The 26,000-nt window shown below is 41.8% G+C and overlaps 1 protein-coding gene across 1 annotated transcript; it reads left to right on the top strand.

Annotated features, from left to right (window-relative positions):
- Window positions 1-533: 533 nt before the first annotated feature.
- Window positions 534-25,351, top strand: tlcd2 (TLC domain containing 2). The gene is made up of 4 exons (XM_026192550.1): window positions 534-1,250; window positions 1,553-1,635; window positions 6,173-6,255; window positions 22,618-25,351. The coding sequence occupies exons 1-4, from the start codon at window positions 1,072-1,074 to the stop codon at window positions 22,996-22,998; spliced, it is 726 nt and encodes a 241-aa protein (XP_026048335.1). The 5' UTR covers window positions 534-1,071; the 3' UTR covers window positions 22,999-25,351.
- Window positions 25,352-26,000: the final 649 nt, after the last annotated feature.

Raw genomic sequence — 26,000 nt, 5'->3', positions numbered from 1 at the left:
GTGTTAAGATTGAAGAGGATGGACATGATGAGAAATGATTACTCCAGAGGGACAGCTCAGGTGGAGCAGTTTGGAGACAAAGGTAGAGACCCAAGACTGAGATGGGTTGGACATGCGCATTGGAGGAATGGTGGACCAAAGGATGTCAAAAATGGACAGGAGCAAGTTCATGGATGTAGTGAAGGAGAACGTGCATGATGATAGGGTAGGATGGAGGCAAATGATTGACTGTGGCAACCATCAAAGGAAACAGCCAAATAAAGAAGATATTTCTTTATTTTTATAAAGTTATAAATTGTAAATGAGAGTATAACAGTGCGTAAAATAGGCAGTGTTGTATTCACTGAAACACTGTCCCGCAGAGCCTCTCAGAGCAGCAAAGTCTAAAGTACACATACCTATAATGTTTATAGTCGTTATGAACCCCGTAAATGTTACGAGAGAAGTTATGTGAGGCTTTTCGGACAGCACGTGAACTCAACACAACACGTGAAAACGCGCTTGGCCGCGCCCCTTCATAGTAGGGCGGGGAGAAGCTGCTGTTTGGTGTGTTGATGTCAAAAAGTTACACAAGCACGGATGAGGTTTTACAACAGGGTGGTTTCACAACTGGAAACAGGGCATCACTCCGATAGCTTCCATTCACACCTACCGGTTCTTCCTGTGATCGCGGACCTGTTCTTTACGGGATTATTATAGGCAGAGGGAGAAGAAAGAAAAAAGAGAGAAATCACTCCACGTTCAGTGCATGTCAGCGGGAAATCATTCACCAGACGCGTCCACGCCTTCTCTCTGTGGACAATAAGCGCCAAGCCGTGCGTTTCACGACCCTAACGGAGCGCCTGGTGACCTGAGCTGATCGGGGGCTCTCCAGTGTGTTAACGTGACTGTCTGGGTCGTCGCAAACAAGTAAGCCCGCTGTCGTGTGTTTGTCTGGGCCACGGTCGCCAGCAGCACAGCCACAACCACCACCGTCGCGTCTATATATATCAGTGCTCACTTTGTGGAGACTAAGGGGGGAGGCACTTGTGGCTTTTGAAGTCTTCACCTCGTGGACCAAACCTTTTCGCGATGGAGTTGGGGTCAGTGATTTTGACGATCGGGGGTTCTGTGGGATTTTTCAAGTTCGTGAACAGCGGGGTCGGAAAACTCCCCGCACCCGAGTCTGCCTGCAGGAACGTTTGGAAATGGAGAAACATCTCCACGTCGTGTGTGCACAGTATGATCACCGCGACGTGGGCAGTGCTTTGGTAAGACGTTAAGAAGTTTTTAATTCAGTGTAGATCTGCTTGGAGGAAAGGAAAATGTTGGGATTTGGTTTTGGTTTGGTTGTGCGCATAGATGGATGCGCAGGGATGGGTCCATAATGTGGTTTTAAACACGGCTGTATTTGATTTTATTTTTAATGCTGTTTGACTTCTTTAGTCACTGTTTACATAGCTTATGGTTTATTCTGCTTATCCCTATGACCCCATGTGTTAAAAGAAGCGCACTTACTGACCCAGGCATTTGGAAAAGCTTTATCTGAACCGCTGTCAATCCGTTTTTCCAGCTTTTTCCTGCACCCGCAGATGGCCGAGGATCTCATAGAGACTCATTCCGTGTTTTCTCACGCCTTGGTGTCTTTCTCAATCGGTGAGTAGTCTCCTACTTAGTTATCTCGTAGTTGTGACGCTATGTGTACGGTTTTACTGAGTGCAACCATCCTGAGGGGAAGTGTGAAATCTAATTCCTGGATGGCGCCAAAGTAGCTCCAGACTAAAGGGCTTACGTCGTTTATGTAAAACCTTTTATTTTAACGGGCAAATCCGAGCCATATGGCAGTTATCTATATTAGATTAACCAATTGGGCCCCTTTTTAACTGAATTTCATCTCAACAAATGAAAAAAAAAAGTGATTTAACAGAGCTTAGCTTACTGTTCTTTATTTCTTTTAAATAAAACTAATCATGATTTGATATTTTAGTTACATTTTCATTTTTTATTATTTAGATATTTGTTTTCTTGATTTTTATCTATTTAATTCAGTTCTTTTATGTACTTTATATGCATTTTTTTTAATTTCATTGTTCCCTTAGTGCAGCAGATGTGGGTAGGAGTGTCAGAATGTGCATGTTCAACCTCTGGAGACATCAGTTTGAACCACTTGAGTTTTAAAAATTTCCAGTTTGGCCATATCTCCATCTTAGGAAACAGCTGTTGTTTTGCTACAGAATTAAACCACTACTGATTTTTTTTTTTATGCTTGTGGTTATGAGTAAGTCAAACTTCTTCAGAGCTTCAAACAAAATAACTGTAATGCCACACATATGTTACATGTTGCCCCAGAGGTCCAGTAACAGGTGCAGCTGCTGCACGAGCTGTGCAGGTTTACCTTTTTACCCCCTTTTTTTTATATAGCACTATCACCCATAGGTTCAGACATGTAACCTTCATCCATGGCTGATTTATTACTTTTACCCTCTGCACACGTGTCTCTCGCTGGCACACCCAGTCACCGTTTTTCTTAACAGACTGAGAAGCAGATAACCATTTACCGCCACTCCAGCAGCCACTTCAGAATCACCAGATAACCCGACAAGCAGGTCTTTGGGACAGCTTCAAACCTACACTCGCTGATGAGCCACTGTGCGGCCCTGCTGTTTGTTACGCTGGTTAATTCACCTGAGTCATCTAACAGATTTGTTAGATCGTGAGCCACCTTTTTTTTAAAAACAAAAAACAAAAAAAACACGAATTTTGAGGGTCATAGGTGAGAACTGGGTAACCGGTGAGGAGGGTAAAGAGTCCATGCTGGAAATGTGACTGAAACAAATAGTATTGTTTGTATTGCTACAGTTCTGTTAGCAAATGATTAAAAAGGTTTAAAGTCAACTTTTACATGGTGGAACGTGCATGGTTTGACTCAAAGATTGCTCAAAAAGGGCAAGTCCACTTTACTTTATCTGAAAAAAATATATTCGTAAATATATTCAACAGCAATTATTGAGTTTATAAAAAATTTACTTTTTATTTTTATTTTTCTCACTTTTATCCCCCATGTGAGGGATTCCTCTGTAATGTTTGTTTACCTGCTGCACATATACTTTCAACTTTATTTAGGTTAATTTGTAAACTTGAGATATTTCTCAGTTTTTGAGATAAAGTTTATATTATCAGATAATCTGAATCACACCGGACCAAATCAGAATGGTGTGGACATTAAAATGAGCATTTTTACACCCTAGAGCCTTGAAATAGTGAATAAGCTAAACCACAGGTTTAACCTGCTTTCTTTTTTACCGTTAAATTAATCAATATCATCGTAGCAGCTACCAGGATGTGTTTAAACCTAAAACTGCGTTTGACTGAATCAATTAAGCTCGGCTGAAGTTCACATACTGTGTATCAAGTGGGCTACGTTGAATTTTACCATCAGCTCTCTAAACCAGATTAGAAACTTGCAAAAATTCGATTTTCCCTGATTTCATTAAGATCTTTCAAACCAAGGTGCTCTTGCTACCCCGATTTCTTAAAATAGCAACTTTGCTCTGTTTTTACTTTTTCCTCATTAATGCTTTGAGTATTCTGGAGCAGCCTTTGGCACGTGAGCTCTCTTAACTCTGCACATTTATTGGATCTGTGCCGGGCCAGCGAGGGCTAACAGAGGATTCCCGGGATATTTGACATTCCTTCAGGAAACGCTGCTTTGGAGGGGACGAAAACGAGGAGCAGTGTTGGGATCTGAAGATCAATGAGGGCCATTATCATCGGTCCCAAGCACTGGGTGTAACCCCTGTTACAGTCATGTGACTTGACCAAGACGGCAACTGTGCAAAGAAAGTCACTTGATGTGTGCAAGCTGTCCACATCAGATACCACAGAAAGGCAGAAATGTGGAGTGATTCTGGGCCCTCAGCAGGTTTTCAGAGACTTTAGGGCAGCAGATTTGTGCGCTGTTCCTCGCTGTGTTACCACGCTGCAGACCTCACAGTAACATGACATCAGTGGTTCCCCACTTTTATCCAGTACATAAAGCTGTCTCTGAGATAAAAAAATTTAACACAATATCCTGCTTTCTCATTATACAGTGATAAGCATAATAAGATTCATGCCATATATATTTTATTTTACTTTTTAAGTACTGTTGTGCATCTCCTTCCAACTGCCTGTCAAACCTAGTTTAAATTGGGAGATTTTTTGTGTATACTTTTACTTAAAAAATGCTGTTATTCCCTGTTGTTTGAAAGTTTGTGAGCACATGTGCGTAAGTACAGTATAAAAGATGGCCGTAGCTTCTATGACTTCACCCATTCATGAAGTTCTGTTAGCCATGTTGGTGTTTTGAAACCATGACTAATAAGGGGCGGGTCTTACTGACTGTAAGTGCTGCATCCTCCCTGGCTAACCACTTGCGAGTTATTAGCCAATGAGCCTGGATGATCCTCTGCTCAGACACTTAAAATGAGCACAAGTTATAAAATGGACTTGATGTTTTATTCGGTCTGACCTGAGCCCATAAACTGCTCAGGAAAATGTTTATAGAGGTCAGGATATTGTGGAGTTTTCCCATAAACCTCTGTATGATCCCAAATCTGTATGCAGCTCTCTCGTTAGGAGTTAAGAGGATGTAGGTTTAAGGCTTCACCCATCTATGAAGGTGTTTTTCTGCCACTGGAAAAAAAACAAAACATTTTCCCAAAACAGAGCGAAGTTGTAACTTTGAGTTAATAACTCCAAATGTCGGGTTAATTTCTCAGAAGTCAGTAAGTTGGCATTTTGAGAGAATGACCAAAAATTTGAGTTTCAGATGGAGAAATTGTTGCGTCAATCTTTTATACTTGCCGTTCAAGTACTCCGGCTCATTCCCGTGCCTATAACAACTTCAAGTGTTCAATGTTGGTGGGTTTCCTTACAGGACAGCTCTGGTCCTTCTGCAACATTTGTACTGATTTACAGTGGCTTGCAAAAGTATTCAGCCCCCTTGAACTTTCCCACATTTTGTCACAGTACAGTCACAAACATGAATCAATTTTATTGGAATTCCACGTGAAAGACCAATACAAAGTGGTGTACACGTGAGAAGTGGAACGGAAATCAGACATGATTCCAAACATTTTTTTTACAAACAAATAACTGAAAAGTGGGGTGTGCGTAAATATTCAGCCCCCTGAGTCAATCCTTTGTAGAACCACCTTTTGCTGCAATTACAGCTGCCAGTCTTTTAGGGTATGTCTCTACCAGCTTTGCCCATTCTTCTTTGCAAAACAGCTCCAGCTCAGTCAGATTAGATCGACAGCGTTTGTGAACAGCAGTTTTCAGATTCGTACTTATGAAAGTCTTTCAACAAAGTCACTGAAGTCACGTATCGGCCCTAAAATCACACCGTTTGACTGCCCCTGCTTAAGTAAGCAATTCCCCTCCTCTAATGTAAGCATGACAATCAAGCTCATTTGGAAGAATCCAGTAGAAACTCATCTTCTCTGCCTCTCTGAGCTTTGGTGATTGTTCTGTGTCAGCTTTACACTGGAGATGTGCCCATCATTTAAAAAAAAACACACACACACCCTCCTTTTTTGTTTTTGTTCTTCTTTTTTTTTTGTCACTCCTCTTTTTCACACCTGTGTGTCAGACAATACTGAATGAATCATTATGAAAACACAGCAAGTCATGTGTTCCGGTTGGCATGTCATGACTTTGACTGAAAATAACCTTTGAAGCTGAAAAAGCTGGTGTCTAAAAGACTACACTGGTGATCAGATAATAGCAACGCGTAAATTAAAAGCTTGATGTCAGTCTGCATGGATTATTTAATCTGTGGTGGGCTCTAATTTGTTTATGGCGAGTGGAACCCAAGCTTGACAGAAGGGTCCTGGTGTCAAATTTCCAACATAATGGAGTTAAATCCAGCCTCGATGAATGCCCCTCGCACCCCATCCGTCCCCATCCTCAAGCCTTCATTATGTTTTCAGCATTTTAAAAAGCCATCACCATGGATACGGCTAATAGCAGCCAGGGGCGCATAGCAGTGGAGGATATGAATAGGCTCTCTCTAAGAGGCATCTTGGTTGCCTTCGCTGCCGTCACGGAAGCAGACACGCTTGGATGAGCTCGAGTCTGATGTCGTCAGAGGAATCTGGTGCGTTTGGCTTGATTGATCGAGTGATTAACGAAATGCTCTCTGTGTCCACAGGTTACTTCATCTATGACTTCTTTGACATGTTGAGGAGCCAGAAGCTGAGCCAGTCCTGGGAGCTGCTCTTTCATCACATCGTGGTACGTGTTCAAAAATAAAAGACAAATGATGTCATACAGTGGGGCAAAAAAGTATTTAGTCAGCCACCGATTGTGCAAGTTCCCCCACTTAAAATGATGACAGAGGTCAGTAATTTGCACCAGAGGTACACTTCAACTGTGAGAGACAGAATGTGAAAAAAAAAAATCCATGAATCCACATGGTAGGATTTGTAAAGAATTTATTCGTAAATCAGGGTGGAAAATAAGTATTTGGTCAATAACAAAAAAACAACTCAATACTTTGTAACATAACCTTTGTTGGCAATAACAGAGGTCAAACGTTTACTATAGGTCTTTACCAGGTTTGCACACACAGTAGCTGGTATTTTGGCCCATTCCTCCATGCAGATCTTCTCGAGAGCAGTGATGTTTTGGGGCTGTTGCCGAGCAACACGGACTTTCAACTCCCGCCACAGATTTTCTATGGGGTTGAGGTCTGGAGACTGGCTAGGCCACTCCAGGACTTTCAAATGCTTCTTACGGAGCCACTCCTTTGTTGCCCGGGCGGTGTGTTTTGGATCATTGTCATGTTGGAAGACCCAGCCTCGTTTCATCTTCAAAGTTCTCACTGATGGAAGGAGGTTTTGGCTCAAAATCTCACGATACATGGCCCCATTCATTCTGTCCTTAACACGGATCAGTCACCCTGTCCCCTTGGCAGAAAAACAGCCCCATAGCATGATGTTTCCACCCCCATGCTTCACAGTAGGTATGGTGTTCTTGGGATGCAACTCAGTATTCTTCTTCCTCCAAACACGACGAGTTGACTTTATACCAAAAAGTTCTACTTTGGTTTCATCTGACCACATGACATTCTCCCAATCCTCTGCTGTATCATCCATGTGCTCTCTGGCAAACTTCAGACGGGCCTGGACATGCACTGGCTTCAGCAGCGGAACACGTCTGGCACTGCGGGATTTGATTCCCTGCCGTTGTAGTGTGTTACTGATGGTGACCTTTGTTACTTTGGTCCCAGCTCTCTGCAGGTCATTCACCAGGTCCCCCCGTGTGGTTCTGGGATCTTTGCTCACCGTTCTCATGATCATTTTGACCCCACGGGATGAGATCTTGCGTGGAGCCCCAGATCGAGGGAGATTATCAGTGGTCTTGTATGTCTTCCATTTTCTGATGATTGCTCCCACAGTTGATTTTTTCACACCAAGCTGCTTGCCTATTGTAGATTCACTCTTCCCAGTCTGGTGCAGGTCTACAATACTTTTCCTGGTGTCTTTCGAAAGCTCTTTGGTCTTGGCCATGGCGGAGTTTGGAGTCTGACTGTTTGAGGCTGTGGACAGGTGTCTTTTATACAGATGATGGGTTCAAACAGGTGCCATTCATACAGGTAACGAGTGGGGGACAGAAAAGCTTCTTACAGAAGACGTTACAGGTCTGTGAGAGCCAGAGATTTTCCTTGTTTGAGGTGACCAAATACTTATTTTCCACCCTAATTTACGAATAAATTCTTTACAAATCCTATCATGTGAATTCATGGATTTCTTTTCACATTCTGTCTCTCACAGTTGAAGTGTACCTCTGGTGCAAATTACTGACCTCTGTCATCATTTTAAGTGGGGGAACTTGCACAATCGGTGGCTGACTAAATACTTTTTTGCCCCACTGTATCTTGGCTAAAGCTGTTTCACATTATAAGAGAGGCCTCTTCCAGAGTGATCTCAGCTCAGAGTACTGGTGCACCTGCGAGAAAGACAAAATACCGGTCTTTCTTGTCAAGTAACATAGAGCGAGGACTAAAGGGATGATCATACCAGTGCGACAGCCTCCCTCCACTTCACTTCAACCTGCTTTTTTGTGAACTTTGAAGTCCTCCTGACTTCCCCCCTCACACTCACTGTTCAACCACTCATTTGTTTCTATCACATTCCTGTGAAAGCGGGGCATCTTAGTGGCATGTTGACCCCTAGCATGCTGGCATATTTTCCTGAGGGGAAGTGGAGGTCAGAGGATCTGACCCTTCCTCCGGCTTTGCTCTAAAGAGGGAAAGGAGCACTGATTATTTTCTCTCCACGCTTCTGACTGCATGACCTACATCCAGGACCATGCAGGTGTTGTGTATTGCTTTCTGTTGCCAAGCTCTTTCTCTTGTTAGTGTAAGTGTATTACTGGCAAGAGCTTTGTTGAAATTTTTATCAGGTGCAGGTTGCTGCCAGGGCTGGAGCAGATTTGTACTGTGCAGCAGTCACAATTTAAGCCTCTGTTTGGGTGTTAATAAACTGTGTGGAAGTATTTTTCTGCAGACTTTAAAAAGCAGGTCACCGGAAATTATCACACTGATCTTCCAGTTGCATATTTGTAGATGTAAAGTATGTGTTAAAAAAACAACTCTTTGTATTTCGGAAATGCTATAAATAAATGCTATCGCTAGAAAGATACAGGAATGTTTTTGGCTCATCCGTTATGTTTTTTTTTTTTAATGCAAATGATTCCAAGATAGTATATGGAAATTCCTTATACACGTCATTTCTCTGATATCTGACATGCATCATCGATCTGGTATTGTCTCCACTCTTCTGTGAGGATTTGGGTTTTTTGTTTTTCCTTTAACCAATCGCCAAAGAGCAATGAATCTGCCTGAATCAAGTGTTGTTTTAGGACAACGCCCGACATGCATCCAGGCCAGCATGCTGGTTTTGGTGGGTTTTTGAGAGTGAAGCTGAGCAAAGGAAAAACAGTCTCCGGTGTGAGGCGACACTGAGAGCACATGAAGATAAATATGGTCCCCTTTGTTAGTGCGCTTCCTTTGTTCTGCCACACAGCTTGACAGCCATGTTAAGGCCCCGTTTCAACCAATCCCATCACTTGATACTGTAGCTGACGGCTGGTCAGTAGTGTTCGCGTTGTTATTGTATTTTCCACCTCACGTTTCAGTCGAACTTTTCTTCTCCATCTTCGGTAGTTAATCCAATCCCTCATTTTAAATTTAAGAAAACTTCTTTAGTTGTGAATTATTAGTTATTTTACATGATGCCACAACAAAAGCCTGCTCAGAGGAGTTGATGGATTCAAAAGTTTTCCCTGAAATGGCACCAGAATGTCCGATCAATTACAGAAAGTGTGCATAAGCAAAAAATACAACAAATATTTGAGATTTTCTTTGTGGGTTGCTGGAAGGACACTGTCATTATCAAAGTGGTCACTGAGCACTTGACCCGGCAGGAGCAATTCTGTTTGTACTCAGTGGCTAGAGTGCAATTTGTGTGTGTGTGTGTGTGTGTGTGTGTGTGTGTGTGTGTGTGTGTGTGTGTGTGTGTTTCCTAAAATTTCAAAAGCTCTAGATTAACATGCAAAAAAAAGACTTTATTAATCTCTTTTTCTTCTAACTTGCCAATGTCAAACCATGTGTGTTCTTTGAATTATTAGTAATGATGCAAACACTTGCACTTGGAGAAATACTTGCATCTAGCAAATTTGCAGTTAATTAAACTTTGGAAGGTTTACAAGAAACCACTGGTCAATCTCAGTCTGCACAGCATTAAAAAAGAAAAGTTCCCAGCAACACCATCTTTATGGCTGTGCTCATATCCAATAGTTTTGCTGGAACAGGATTTGGGGCAAAATAATACATTATTTGGTGTTTAGGTATCAGAAACTGTTCACTAAATGTGTTTGTGGACATAGTTTTAAGAGAACTTCACTGCATACAACTAAGATAACAAACATTGGAAATATTGGAATGGAGGGCTGCTATTGATTGATTTTTCTGGGGATTCTCAGTGTGCGTCTTTGTCTGGCTTTATAGGTGCCGGGTAACACTAAAAGTATTATTTTCCAGCATTATTTTGCTAATAAAACTTTGGCAAAATTGGTTTTTAGTTCTTATTCAACTCAGACATCACTGTCCTTACCACCTCACCAACCTGCAGTTCAAAGCTGCTGTTTCCGAAGGGCAGCCAATCGGAAGAAGGCTGTCATATAGAGAGGGCAGGTGTAAGGTAAAGATGGATTATTATGCAAAGATACTCTTGTGGAGTAAAACAGTGTCAAGATGGAGCTAGAAATGAGCTTTGCTAGAAATTCTCAAATGTTTTGGATTATTTGTGAGAAACGGCTCCAGCATCACTTGTCTGTAGGTGACAAAGGACTAACTGGGAGGAGATATTTGTTTTCCCTTTTTTCCTGAAAGTCTCGTCTTTTCCTCTTTCACTTCCTGGAGGTTTAGTGAATGGGTGCTTTGGCCAGGCCAGCTGGCTTCGGATTGTCATTAGAGCGTGGGAGGCCATTCACACAGCTCTCTGTGCTTCTCAGCAAACTAAATCTCTTTACACCCTTCGTTTCCCGATTGTACCATTCATCCTTTTCTGTGACGTCCTCCGCTTCATTTCAGCGTTAAGCAATCCTCCCTCAACTCTTTCGCTATATTGACATCATCTTGACTCATTTCTTTTCTACTTTTGTTGCTCTTTTCCTTGTTTCTTTCAAATGCATATGGTATACAGAAGGTTACTGTGTCAGGTGTTCACATACCAGTCACCTGAAGTCCAAGGAGTTTTCCCAGTGTGCTAAGACCTGAACCCAGTAAGACCAGCTGGCCATGCAGTCCTAGAACAGAAGGCTGCTCTCTAGTTAATCTTCAGCTCATATGGGCAGCCAGCTGATTCATATTCCCCCTGCATTTCATCTCCCCATTGCTGCAGACCTAGTGTACAATCTGGCTTTGCCTGAGCAGTGACACATGCAAACTAAAATGTGCATATGCCATGCTGCATGTAGAGCAATTGTGTGACTGGAAGACACACCCTCCCATATTGTCCACAAGTTATTGGAAAATATGGGAGGGTGTGTCTTTAGAGAAAAGTTTTGAACATGTGTTTAAAAAAGTTTATCCTTATATGTTGACTGCTGATTAATGTAGGCCATAAAATAAAATGCTCAAAACAAACCCTCTGACTAAATATTGTTGACTTTACAGGTGGAAACGCGTGTAAAAATACATTTTGAATGTCAGTTGTGGTCACACCTGTTGCTAGGTCTTGTAAATGTGAAGTGCACACTAACTTCAGTGCAGTTTTGCTGATCTGTTCTCGCGGTCCAGGAGAAATAATAAGTCAAACTCTCCATGGAAAGTTTTTTTCCCCCCTCCTCCTTATTGACTGCTATGCAGAATACAGCTTCTTATTTCGGTCTCAGAAAAATGTGGGCCCTGCCACACTCACTCGGGCCTGATGAGATCCTGTCTGCCGTAAACTCAAGCTTCCTTTGCAAAACAGGAAGGCCTGATCACTCTGACAGGAGTCGGGTGGCTTCTTCTAAGGGTCAAAGATATGTACCTACAATGGTATATTTAATGTGTGATAAAAATATTGTGCAGAGCTTTCTAGAGTAGGGCATAGTTAAATAATGTCAATTTTTTTCCCTTTGTTTGAGCTAAACTGTACCAAAGTGATCGCCTAAAGAAAACACCCACCCCTACGATGAGTATGTTTCAGCCATATTTATTCATGACTCTCGGAAACTGTGAGCACATAATTAAAAAGCAGAAGGACGCCAGCCAGACGCAGTAGGACAGACTTTTTTTTTTTTTCCATGAAGCCTGAAAGCATGTGAGTAACAGTATATATTGAATGTTCTCGTTTGAGGTTTTAATGATGATACACAGTAGAAGCACAGATAAACTCACAGCTCCTTCACAGGGGATTTTATGTTTTGCGGCATGTTTTCTTTCATAAATGTCTGTCATCCCTCTCTCATTAGGCAAAATTGAGTTATCTTCAGTGAGCCGTACCATAGCAGACACTTCTCTGAAGCAGATCAGGGCTTCACAGGTTAACTGACTGCTTCCTGACTGCTGTAGCCCTTTAAAAACCCAAATCTAAGTATAGTATTGCTGATGATGATTCTACTATTTTTCCTCCTCATCATGTATGCTCTCATTAGTCCCATGTAATACTTCGAATGCTCAAGTTGGTGTTTTAAACACAAATGCAGAATTATAGGATTGTTAATGAGGAAGCCATTAACTTCTCAGCTGCTCTGTTATTTCCAATATTGCAATAAAAAGCCCAGATCACACATACAGTGAAATATGGAGCTATTAATCATCTGTCACATTACTTCTAAAACGGGTTCACCAATAATTTATTACAACAACTCAGTAATTTGGGGGGAAACAATTAGATTAAGACATAACTATGTAATAGCTTTTACCATTTAATTACAAGGTAAAACCAAGTAATAACCCTGCTGGGTAATGTTAAACTAACTAGGGGTAATAATGTAGATTCTAATGTAACAATACCTATGAGGTAAAACCAGTTGGCAATAGTAGTATTGTAATATAATGACTCGCAAACAAAAGAGGTACTTTCTGAGCACTATTTGGAACTAAATATTTTTAGTATAATGATATAATGATGACGATGTGTAATGCTGAAATTAAGTCAACCTTATATCCTAAAAATTGTCCTTTGTTTATTGGCTTTAACATATTTTATGTTGTTGTCATTAGTACTAGGGCACATGTCTGCCATAGTTTAGTACCTGGAAACATTTGTATTAGCTTTTGTGTAATAACCAGAAAATATATTAAACTGTTAGTTTCTTACATTCAGTTTAATCTGTTATGATAACCCTATACATTACTTGGCTAAAAACATTGTTAATACTAGGCTGTTTCTTACTTTTAGCTTATATGTAAAAGTAAGATATATGTAATTAAATAGTTTTACATGGTTACCTAGTTCTAAATTATTGCAACACTATTATTGTGTTATTATAGTGCTGTAAACAAAGTGCAGTTGGGTTCTTTTGCTTTAAAGCACACCGTTCCAATAGATTTCATGAGTAAAACTGACTCAGTAAACTCCTAAATATAGGTCAGAGAGCTGCATCAGCCTTATCTTTGGTTAAAATGACTAATGTCCTGATTATGTTGAAGTAAATAAACCAAAGAATTGGACAAATCTACACCTAGATAGTTGCTCTTGTTCTTCTAGATGTTGACAAATCCTGGATAAAACTTCTGCTGTGTCCATTTCATTTCTATCGGTGTTCCACAAAAATCCTTTTAGCCAGGTTTTCAAATTCAGTCTGGGATAGTCTCAGTCCTTCTTGCTTCATGTTGTGCAAACATCAGATATTAATGGACCTTGTGTCAGTTTACCAGGAATGAAAACAGATATTTGTGGGAGGAGAGCTCAGCTGTCTCAAATACCCAGTGGGGAATGCCACATTTAGAGGCTTGAACATATTTTATTTGGCTGTTACTGGTGTCGGGACGCATGTTTACTGGAATGCCTTGCCTGCCGCATATCCTCTGCATCATTCGACACTGAAACCTGATTAACCTGCACATTTGTAGCTTTATCAGCTACTCCTTCCAGTATTCGTTCTAAGGAACCCTGACTCCACCGCAGAACTTAAATATTTCCTGATTGCACATGCAGAAATTTGTTGAGCCTTTACCTCCTCTGCCACTGGAAGTTTAACATCAGCTGTTTTTTAAGCGCATATGACGTGTTTTTGTTTTTGTCTTTGCTAGTAGTCGTATTTCAGCCTGAGAAATACAAAGACAACACGCTGAGAGTAAAGTAGGCCAATGAGATGGCAGAGACTGGAATGTGGGCATATATTTATTTTGGCCATGAAATATGGTTTATCCATGTGTATGTTGGTCAATTTTTTTTTCTTTGGTGGGGGAACCCCGCAAATCCCCAGATTGTGTGTATATCCAGACAGGAGGGCAGACATCTGGTCTCCACATGAACCTCAGGCTCCCATGAGCAACATGGAGCAGAAAACCTCTAACTTCCTGAGTGGGCTTCTGCAAATGTGCGCTCGTTCTCCACACATTTCTGTTCTGGAGCCATACATCATATATCACACACTCTGCCTTGTTCTCCACCCCTCCATCCTTGTGTGACTGCCAAACATCTCCCCCGTCCCCACTCGTCCACCTACTCTCCGCAGCTTGTACCACCCACTCACATGGCTACATACCAATGAGATTCTCCACACTGGTAGTATAATATCTGGTTTTTGTTGAGGTTTTTTCTTTTTTCTCCACCCTCATGGTATGTCTGAAGAACTTCCTTGTCCGTTGTTTTTGAGACAGGCACAGTTTATACTCATGATGCAACAAATACAAAGTAGGAAAATAAAACAACAATTTCAGTGACCGCAGCTTCTTGTCTTGGATGACAGAGATGCTTTGGACTTTGTATTTGTTTGTTTATACAGAGCTTTTTGCCTGCTGTAGAGGCATTTGACTTTGTTTGTTATGCCTGTTGCAGTAGCATCTTATCCCACCGGGTCTCACACGTTTTACCGGTCCAGCACCAGATAGTGGCTAGTTTTTATCTGTTTATCTTGTTTACTGCTCATTTCCTGTTTCATATGTTTTGCTTAGGGCTTACTAGAGTAACTTTGCATAATTCACAGTTCGGGATAAGAATGCCTTCATGCACGCCATATTGGTGATATTCCCACAGCTTTGCACCATTTATACCAGTGGGAGAGCTGACGAAAACCTCCACATCAGCGCTGGTGTAGGTGGAGAGACATTTTTCTAATGCTTTTTCAAACTGCTGCAACATCCCCTGTGTATAATCTGTGACTCTCTGAGCTCCTACACTGACATGTCACTAAAATGGAGGTAATGTCCTTGTTCCCCAACATCCGACGGAGACCTTGTTAAGTGACAGAGTGTAAAGGCTGGTACGGCTCCATGCCTCGATCATACCTTACGTGCTTGCAAGTCTGCTGGGGTCCGGGTCACATAGTTTTGTTATTTTGTACACTGTCTTGCAGACAACGTCACAGATTGCTGGAAGCACATCGGCCAAATAGTCATTCCTGTTATATTTCTTTGAAGTCTACACCTAGGGTGCATAGGGTGCCTGCATAGTTGGTGCTTACTAATGTAAAGTGACAACAAAAAACACTGGCAAATTTGCTCATGCTTCTCTTACAAGAATTAGTTACCGATTCATCTGTAGTGCCTGAGAAGTTGGGGGAAAAATATTATCATTGATTCTTGGATTTTAAAATGTTTTTAAGACAAAACCATAGCGAGCACAGCAGCCAGAACAATGTGAAGCCCATCACGGTGCATCAGTCTTAAGTGTCAGTGAGGCTTTTCTGTTACAGTGGCTTCCGCCTACAGCAGGAAAGAGCACACATGCCATGCTTCCCAAAGAGGCTGGCTTTGAAAAAGCGAAATGGCGCTTGTTCTTGTTGGCATAACAACCAGGAATGCTGTTTGTAGAGGCATTCATCTATCAGTGGGTTTACAAAGGAAGGAGTAGATGTCGGTAAGCTGCAGGTCACGTCAGAAAAAGCGAGGTGGGGCACATAACAACTGTGTGTTTGTTCTCCACTAGTGCCACACCTCATAGCCTCAAACGAAAGCTTAAAAAATTAATAATAATTAAAAAAAAAAAAAAAAGATAGTTACTGTGGGAACACCAGAGGTTCTTGCGTGTGATTGGGTGTGGGTGGGTGTGAAAGCATGTGAGAGCACAGCGGAGGAACAACCTTATGTTTAACCTTTGTAGTAAATGCAGTTAACCATTTCATTTCCATGTCGTTAGTCTCACCTGTCCTACTGTAGTCATCGGGATTTCACCAGTGCACGCGCTAACTATAGTTCTAACTTGACAAATTGTGGGTTTCTTGAGTGGCAGAAATGTCTTTCCAACCTCAGAGCTAATTTTGGCCTCAACCTCTCATTAAGAAAGGCAACAATCATTTATCATTAAGGTGAACACAGTGATGGTCTGTATCTGATATTCCAAACTAACATGCTAGTTAAGATTTTAAAGCATTTTACCAACTAAAATCTTATGATCTTACTTTGCAAGCAGTGAACAGGACAAGAACATGAATATAACACAATGCAACACAGTAGTGACGCACATAACAAAGATTGCAGGATGGTGACAAACAGCTGAGGTGTGACACATTTGAGCATTTTCACTGTTGTTTTGAAACGCAGATGGACGCTCGTAAGGTAGCACACCCGTCACGATAAACTGAAGGTGCACTGACCCTAAAGCACGCTCCTCTTCATCGTCTTTTTACCCCACAGCCAAGAAAGACAGCTGGAGTATTGCTGTAACCCACCGGATGGCTGTCCAGTGGGCGGCGTGAACACAAGAACTCAAGAACGAGACAACTTAAAACTATAGGCGCATCCCCTAAAAATCTTATACGAGTACGAATCCTTTGTGAGACATTGTCCCAGCTTTTCTATCATGTGTGTTATTAAGATTACAGCGTTACAGGATAAAGGTGTCAGTGGGTCAGATCTGGAAGCTATGTTTATCTTTGCATCCAAAAAGGTTTATATTCTCTTTATTAACAAAACGGTCTGTTGAGCCTACGCTGTCTTTAATGGAGGATTATGGATACAGCCGTGTTGTGGTACTTTAAGGATTCTTCTGTCTTATTTTACGGTTAAAGATGACCAAAACATGCACAACTGCAAATCCTATCATCAGCGCTCTTCTCAAATCCTTGGCCACTGCGGACAGAAGTTAGGTCATTGATGAGGCATGCAGTCCACTGGAAATAACCACTACCTGTCTCTGCACAGCCAGTGCCTGAAAACCTCGAGTGACCAAAGCTGTTTTCACACAGGAACGTCAGAGATGTCGGGATAATCCAAACGTTGTCCAAAGATGAGGTCGCTTGCTTTAGCCCAGCTGTCGCTCCTGGAAATGTGTGTGATTTACTGATTTTTAGGCAAGGGTGCCACCTGGGTAATGTGTGCAGGAGTTACCTATTACAGGATTACCTCTTATTATCTTTGCATACTATCCAAAGAACAGTAGACTTTGTGCTATGAAGCAAAGGGAAAATAAGTAGTAGTCAAAAAGGCTGGGACGCCATAGAGCTGCTGTGCACGTGTGAAAATAGCTCAAGCTTCACCAAAACTGACCAATCACTGAGCCCTGCTCCATAGCCTGTATTTGAAATGAGACATACCCGGCTACAAATGAAAGCCATACACACAATTTAAACTGATCACGGAGATGCACGAACAAATATTTGTGCAGTTACTCACCAGATGTTGTGCTGCTGTCAGCTGAGCAGAGTTAACACAGGTCTCATGATAACAGTTATGGGCCCCATGCCTCATTCTTGTAGACAGGCCTGCGTGAACCTTCAAACTTTGGATTGTGCACATGATTGTTAGCATGCTATGGTCCCATCTCCCCATCGCTCCACTGCTGTTGTACCTACTAACAACTTTCCAGCATCCTATGCATTGAGCTTCTTTGTAGTTTCCTCTCCATCAGCTAAGCATTTCCTGCCCTCTTCTTTAGACACACTCGGCCTATCCATTAACAGATTTTTTTTATGAGCTGTGACTATCTTATGTGCTTATATATTATATGTGTAGAGCAGTAAATAATCAATAATAGAACATGCACCTACATCCGTTTATCAGGCTTATTATTATATGGCACACTGTGTTGCACAGCTGTACTGTGCTGTACTCAGACGGGTTTGTTTGATTGATGAAGCACCTCCTCAGTCTCCCATGTCTGTGATATATCTCCCACACATGTGCACACACGTAAACTGCAAACACAGCGTTGCACCTCCCTTGTTAATAACCTCCCTGCCTTCTTTAGTTATTATTCAGCGTTCAGTTTGTGCAAACGGCACGTCACCGAAACCTGAAATTCTTCTCCGACTGAGTCAGAGTACGAAGTACTGAAAGAACTGGTTTGTCACGGGAATCTTTTCACTAACTTTCGTCCCTTTTTTTTTTCTTTTTTTTTTTTAACAGGTGTTACCTCTCTTTGCAACAATGTTTGATTGAAGATTTCTGAAAAAGGAAGAAATAACTTCCTCTTTCATCAGGTTTATCCGCTCTGGTACTTCTAGTCAGTTCAGCCTGCACGGACCGATTTTCAGCACAAATATAAGTCTTTGCACATCTATCACGTGAACTTTGCCCCACTTTTGGGTTGGTCCCTTTCCTTTAAAGCTTGGGAAAACTTGGGATTAGTGACAACCTCTGTCATCTTCACTATCTCAGCGCCCAGTGTTTTCCCCCTGAAATAGGGCAGAGGTGATGGTCCCTCACCTGTCTGTCTAATTGAGCCCACAGGGAAAAGAATGCAGCAACAAACACTCGTGCTGCTTTGTTTTCATACAGGTGTGTGTAATATAGGTTCATTACTAACTTATTATAGACATGTTGTATGAGACTATTTTTCAATCAAGTTAAAAAATTTCAAGGTTATGTTTGAGCTTGGTGATTTTAGTGAAGTGGCTCCCCACGGTAAATTTAAAGCCTTTTTAGATTTTTTTTTCTTTTCTTTTATATGTTGCAATCATCTCCTGCAGATGAAGCATTAACATGTTTTTCCAAAGAATTAAACTTAAAGTTCATTCTTGACATAAAAAACTCAATCATGCCACAAAATCTTCCTCAGATAAGCTTCCTTTAACTTTTTAACCACTCCCATATATAAAACAAGCTTTTCAACCAGTATATTTTCATGTTAATGTGTTTAAAAAAAAATCTTACTCTAACAGCTAAATGTGGTATGATGGGGTTTTGTTTTTTAAATTCCATTTTGCTGTGGGTTGTGCAGTTACCTGATGGGGGTCATATGTGGTGTTCCTGTGCTCCTCTGTGTGAAAGATGTGCTTCAGTGTGGCAAATCCAGTTAATCCTGAATTAATTCCATCACAACAGACGCAGAGACCGGTGGTGTAGGGGGGAGTGGGATTACTGGGAGTCCCTCTATAAGTGCAGAGTGCTGACCACAGAACTGATAATCGGGGTTGGCCACCATTGCTTAGAAATGACAAACAGATGGGAGACACCAGGATCAGCTTTGGCTACTTTCTGGTATCTGGTGGCTGCTCGGCCACAAGGGGAGCTGGAGGAATCCAATCCATAAGAATGATTTTCTTAGAGCTGTTTATTGCAAAACAGCAATGTTAAAACTCCTGAAAGTGGAGCGTTTGCACACCTGCGTCACATGCACTGTGCTCACACTCCATTATATCATTGGAATAAATAAATTCAGATCTTCTTTTTTTTAGCAGGACTTTTGTGCACATCCCTTTTTTCTTACATTCTTTTTCTTTTCTTTTTTTAACGACCCATTACCGTTAACCGTTTAACGACACTCTCAGCAGCCTTGAAAAGTATTACCGAAGATGTTTTCTGGCCCTGCGTGGCATTCTCCTATCAGCGTTCACATAAAGATTAGGTTAACGGCTGAAAGGACATGAACAAACACCAATAAAAGAGCGAACTGCCAAAGTGGACACACGTGATTTTTCTCTTTAAGTAACCATGGAGAGGGGCGGGTGGTGTTGTTGTAGTAAATGTAGTTGTTTTTTTTCCTTTATGACACAATGAACAAAGACTAAATCCATCTGTGTCACCTTATCACCGGATTGTATAAGGACCCGTGTTCTGACGTGGTTTATTCACCCACATCAGATTAGACTTCAGATGAGCTTGTATAAAGACCACTGCTAGATTTTGTAACTGTAGTCTGGCTGCTTATGGGGGCGTGTGGATATGTGGGTGATTACACAGGTTAAGCAGACTGCTCTTCTTCTTGAGTGCTTGGGAGATGACAGAGAAGGGCACTAAGGGTTATTGATGCGCTTAGCAACAGGGATAGAGCTTGGATGTGTTTTTCAGTCAAAAAAGACCCTCCACTGTGCTGTCCTTACTGTAGTAAATTAACCTGAAGGCAGTGAGTGCCCTCATCAAAGCACCAGAGGAGTTGATTCAGAGCTCTCAGTTTGATGTGGTAGCTATTCATGGAAACTCTGTTTTGTGAAGGAAGCAACAACGGCTTTCACTCACATTCAGTTGTTTGGAGGCCAAACAGGTTTTTGTAGCAGCCTTTAAAGTTGGGCATGGGGATTGACTTGCTTTTGTAACCAACCTCGTGTGGCCTCCAGAGAAGCTGCAGTTTTTGAGTTGACAATTGTCACTTAGATTTGAATTCACTGTGAGATTGTGGGTTTGCTAACTGGAGCGTGTGTGTGATGATTCGCAGGTGTCCGGTCCTCTGTTGGTACCCGTGAGAGTGTTTTCTGGTGCATGTTGTGTGTCTAAATGATAACAGTCTGGACTTTTCATTCATCCTTTTGGTTTTCAGTGGTGGAAACGGAGCGCACTGTCCTTAAGTGTAACACAGGGTTTTTGTTCTTACTAAGTTACTAATTACTAAGTTGCTTAATCCATTCATATGTTGTTGGCAACCTGTGACAAAATGTCATGACATGACACGTCACCTTGTTATTTTGAGGGGTTTGGAGTCAGCACCTGTGCTGCCACAGAGGAATGTCAGAGAAGGGTGACCGGGCCACTGCTGGGTGTGTGATCTCACCTGTGTGTGAATGTTTGGTGCTGTATGCCTTTCAAATTATGAGGCATAGGTTGGTTGCCAAATGCAGTTCCTAGTTATTACTGTCATTATGAGCTAAAGGCAGGTAAATGGTGTGATTTGTGCTCTGAGTGTGTGTTTTGTTGTGAGTGAGGTGGAATTCAAAAATAGTCTTTTACAGTTAAAATGAAATTTAGTGAGGTAACTCCTCTGTGCTGCGGTCACAGTGTGCACTTGCTTTTAGGAGTTTAGGAGGAAATGAAACACATCCAGCAAAGAAGAAGACGTCGAACTTTACCTCTTGGCACTAATGGATCCGCTATATTGTAACATGTGCAACTCTGGGGATGGTGTGACCCTCACATGGCTTGTTGCCTAATCTACAGGAACGCGTCACATGACATTTTGCTACATTACAGTCATCACATGAAACACAACATGTTTCTCCAACAGAGCCAGCCCTGTTTGAAAGGGTCATTTTGTCACTTCACACATCACAGCACCCCGTGACCTGTAGCAGCTGTTTTCTGCTTTTCCTTAAGTCCACCTTTATTTCCAGCTTCCACTCCTAATGCATAAACAAGCCAGTTTAAGCGGTGCAGTGACTGAGTGTGAATGAAGCCTGATGAATGTGCACGGCTCCTGTGGAGAGTTGGCCGAACGGAGTATAGACGCTCTCCTGTCATCCAGATTTTATACCTGAGACTGCTGGGAAAATGTTGCACAGCAGCTTTTTGTTTTCTTTCTTTCACAACATCCCATAATTTTTGCAGTATGACTCCTCCAGGGTTTGAGTTGTTTGAATGATGATGCTGCCACCTTGTGGCGCGTCCGTGTCAGTTACATCACAGACTTTCATAAGCACTGTGTGGGAGTGGCGGAGCTTCACGTGGTCGTTAAGTAAAATCCTGACATAAGTGGCGGTGCGTTTTCAGGGCAGAAGTTCAGATGTTCACACATCCGCCTCCTCCTGATAGGCTGAGAAGATAAGAGAAAGCGACTGCTTCAAATCTCACTGCCATGTTTTTAGATTAAGTTACAGTGCTATGATTTTTTTTTTTCTTTTATCATATCAGTTATCAAACTCCATTAAGCACATAGTGTCTGGTTAAACATTATCTTGTAAAACTTATTCAATGATGACGAGCGTAAAAGCTTTTAAGATATGTATATGCTCTCTACACTCACTGGCACTTCCATACATGCAAATAAAAGATTAAAGGAAAGCTAACCTATAAAAATGTGTTTTCAGGAGTCATTTAAAACAAATAACAGAGTCATCAGGAAGGCTGTTCCAAAATAAGGGTGCCACAACCTCAAAAGCACGATGGCCTCTGGTTTTAATATCAACATGTGGGAGAGTCAGGAGACCCTGGTTAAAGGATCTCCTGCAAAAATGGGTGTGATGTGTGAACACTGGCTAGTTTTTGAAGTGCACCAACAACAAAAAATATTCTCCACAGCATTACACCAGCATAAAAAGTGTATATCTGGTTACTGTTGCCTTCCGATCAGCTCAGGACAGCCTGTCATTCTCCTCTGACCTGTGGGATCGACACCACACACAGAGAACTGCACTGCGAATTTGCTCTTTTTCAGCCCGGGAGATGGTCATGTGGGAAACTCCCAGCAGATCAGCAGTTTCTGAAGCAGTCAGACCAGACCGTCTCACACCAGCAACCATGCCACATTCAAACTCACTGAGACCCATTTTCGTGCTCATTCTGAGTCTCGCGTTGAACCTCACTTGATTGTGTCTAAATGCATTAAGTTGCTACCGCGTGATTTGCTGATTAGATGTTTGCATTAAAGAGCAGATGAGTATCTAATGAATCTGCTGGTGAGTGCATCACAATGAAAAAGTGATGCACTCACAGACGAGAAGAGAGTAATATTTATAATCCTAGTGGTAGTTATGGTAGAACTAGTAGTAGTGGATAATACTGTTTTTGTTTTTTCACCTGCTGTAATGTTCCTCTGTGCCGTTTTCTCTCCTTGTCTTCTTCTGTAGGTGATCACCTGCTTCGGCCTCGCTGTGGTGTCGTGCCGCTACGTGGGCTTCGCCGTGGTTGCCTTGCTGGTGGAGATAAACTCAGTGTTCCTCCACATCAGGCAGATCCTGCGCATGGCCAACATGGCCGCGAGCACGCTGTACCGCGTCAACAGCATGATCAACCTGGGCACGTACGTGGTGTTCCGTATCAACACGCTGGCCTGGATGACCCGGTGGCTGGTGCTCAACAGGGACAAGGTGCCCCTCCTGGCCTACACGCTGGGCAGCGTGGGCATGGCCATCATGACGGCCATGAACATCGTCCTCTTCTGCCGCCTGCTCAGGAGCGACTTCTTAAAGAGCAGCACCCGGGAGGCCAAGAAAGAAAAGGAGATGTAGAGAGGAGGGGGAGGAAGGTGAAGGATTCAGAGGGGCACACGTTACTGTACATTAACACGCCGTGGCTGAGGTTCTGTACTGTCTGTACTGCAAGCGTTTAAATACTCATAGCTGTAAAGACAGAGAGATCTGCACCTCCCTTACATTACAGGTACAAGTACTCCAAGTGTAATCAAACAGCCTCACCTCAGACCCATCTACCAATCAGCTGCAGTTTTTCTCCCATATTTCAGTGCTTCATATAAACAAATCGAGGCCTTGTGAGACACCAAACGCCTTATTGTCACACGGCGTTTCAGCTCAATCGATCCTAAAATGTAGCTCGCGATGAGTGACAATGCACTGAGCCCCTCAAACGTCCATGTATGCAGCCAGCGGAAACAGAAACATAAATATAAAATATCTCTCTTTACTTTGGAACAATAATCTCTTATTCATATATAGACATATATCTCTATACATAGGATATATACACGTTATGCTGCTGTGAGTTTTATTTCTTCGGTGGGGGTGACGTCAGAGGTGAATGCCTTTCCCACCAAATCTCCTCAGCTAAAAACCGCCTGCTACCTCAGGGCTCACACCAGTTCTTTGCCTCTTTCCAACACTCGCAATGCTGCCGGTGATTGGCAGCAAAAAAAAAAGGAACAAAAGTAATGTCTGCTTGTTGAATAAAGAAAATCAAGCAAATGCAAATCTTTGCTTAACGAAAGAATAATGACAACTGGGAGGCAACAACGTGTGTCTGTTTTGTCCTTTTACATTTAACCCTGATGCTTAACACAGCTCGTGCCCTTCACGCGGCGGGATCTTTGCGTCGGTAAACCTCAGAGGAACGAGGCGAAATCTCCACTGATGGCATCACTGTCCATGAGCGGGCAGCTGCGCTTTAAACTTGAACCCTGTGAAGTGAAAGGAAAACCTAAATGATGTAGATTAGTTGAGTAAACTCAATAATTAGAATAGCAATTAATATTTCAACAGTGCGCCGTGGCATGTGCGTCTGCAGTAGGAGCTTTCAGACAGGCAGGAAGTATCAGCACATCCCTACACCTCACCTCAGTGACCTCAGCTCAGCCAAGACCACCAGAGATGCTTTTACTTTGAAGGGCTTTTGTAGATCTTTGCCATCCTGCATTTAGTTTTAAAGTCGCAGATGAGCGCGACAGAAAGCAGAGAAAACCCCGAGGTGGGCGGGAACAAACTGGTCTGAGAGCTGTGAATACAGCAGACCGTTATTTACACAGCCTCACACGGCCTCTCCTTCCAGCTCAGCTCACAGCATTATAGCTCTTCTATGGCATGGAAATATAATTGATGTGATTTAGTTTTTTGCTTTTGATATTTTTGATGTTTTGCCTTTGTGTATAATCAGTGTTTGATTTGTTGTATATCTTTGTAATTTATTTGTGCTATAAAAGACGAGTTTAAGGTGACACAGTGTTCACTGAGTTTTCCTGTCGCTGACATGATTGTGTTAAGACATGTTGTTAGAGGGTGGGAGGGCATTTTTTTAGCAATTTTTTTTTTTCCTCCTTTCTTCACGTGCAGTTTCCTCACAGTGTGCATGCTTGAATAGGTTTATGTTCAAGCCGTGAAAAGCAGGCCTTCCAGCCCCAGTAACAATCACAGCGCACAGCAAAAAACAAAAACACTATTTGGGAGAAGACAAAAGTTTGAGTTATTGTTTTTGTTTTTAATTAATTTTCTTTTGAATGTTAAATTTGCTTTTTTAGGGCAGCTTTGTTGTTGGTAATTGAAGTTCTTTCTAACAAACAAGCTTTTACTCATGAACCTGTTATGAATACGACTGTAATGTTATTGAAATTGTGCTTGTATGACATCATTTGTTCATCATGTTGCTGTGTGCTTTAATGAATTGTGACACGCCTTAGCAGCCAAGTCATATTAATGACCTGATGATTTTATTTTATTTTTAAAGCATTCGTAGTAGCTCTGATCACCTGTATGGCTTTGATTTCCAAATGCGACTGTCCCCAGATCTTATGAGGTCAAAAATATTAAATATTGAGATTCAATATTTGTGACTTGTCGGCATAACGAGAAAATATTTAGGCCAAGAGGCATTCTAAAGTCCACCAACTTTATCAAAACCCACAAATTATAATTACTCCATCAGTGTGCCCTTGTTTATTCATTCATGAAGTTCACTTTTTTCTTTCTTTCTGAAAGCAAAAATTATCCTGTCATCAGACTGTCGCATGTAAATATAACAGTTTTATTTTTTCAAGTTTTGTCAAAATTGTTTTGTAATTAAAATTGTGATATGTATGTTTATCTAACAACGCTATTTGTTTTAATGTGTCGATTAAAATAAGTGAATAAAATCAAAGGAATGAGCGTTCTGTTTTAGTTTCTCTGCAGATTTTTGGATTAGCATCGGGGTTATAAAAGAAGAAGCCAGTTCGAGGTCCAGATCTGGGGCGTCCGACTCACTATTAGTCATGGGTGACGTGACCCAGACTCAGGTGGACCCAACCAATCAAAGGTATTGTTCGTATTAAAGAAACAAAAGGTCCGCGGAGGTGACACAAATGCTTTTGGGGTCAGGAAGGACGTCCTGTCAAATAAAACATGTGACACTCATCACTGTGGTGACCTCTTAAAACTATCTTCTTTTATTTTGAAAAACCAGAACTATTTTAACAGGGATTATTTTGTCCAAACTCCATCTTCTGCTATTATAAGTGCATTAAAATGTACAGATCACAGTGAATCTACGAAAAGCACTAAAGGTTAGATATGTTAACAAGTTTTAGAAAGAAATGCAAACAGCGTTTACTTCTTTATAGCCCAAACTAACTTTACACAGACCTACATTCATGTTGTATGTTCTTCACTTAGTCCTACAGGGGACTGGAGACCTGACCCGGTGTGCTGCTGGGATAGGCTCCAGCTGTGCAACCACTACCCAGAACTCGAGAAGAGTAAAAATGTTGGACGAGTTCGAATTTTAGCGACCTTGTCCTCAAGGTCAAAAT

This window comes from Astatotilapia calliptera, chromosome 14, assembly GCF_900246225.1.
Source record: "Astatotilapia calliptera chromosome 14, fAstCal1.2, whole genome shotgun sequence".
Taxonomy (NCBI): Eukaryota; Metazoa; Chordata; class Actinopteri; order Cichliformes; family Cichlidae; genus Astatotilapia; species Astatotilapia calliptera.
The sequence above is the reverse complement of the archived record's forward strand: the minus strand, read 5'-3'. Positions and strand labels throughout refer to the sequence as shown.

What these genes read in the sequence shown, in the direction of transcription:
- tlcd2 (XM_026192550.1), top strand. Translation starts at nt 1,072, where the DNA reads ATGGAGTTGGGGTCAGTGATTTTGACGATCGGGGGTTCTGTGGGATTT. An exon ending in GCGACGTGGGCAGTGCTTTG is followed by an intron (nt 1,251 to 1,552) that starts GTAAGACGTTAA and finishes CCGTTTTTCCAG; the next exon opens with CTTTTTCCTGCACCCGCAGA. An exon ending in TGCTCTTTCATCACATCGTG is followed by an intron (nt 6,256 to 22,617) that starts GTACGTGTTCAA and finishes CTTCTTCTGTAG; the next exon opens with GTGATCACCTGCTTCGGCCT.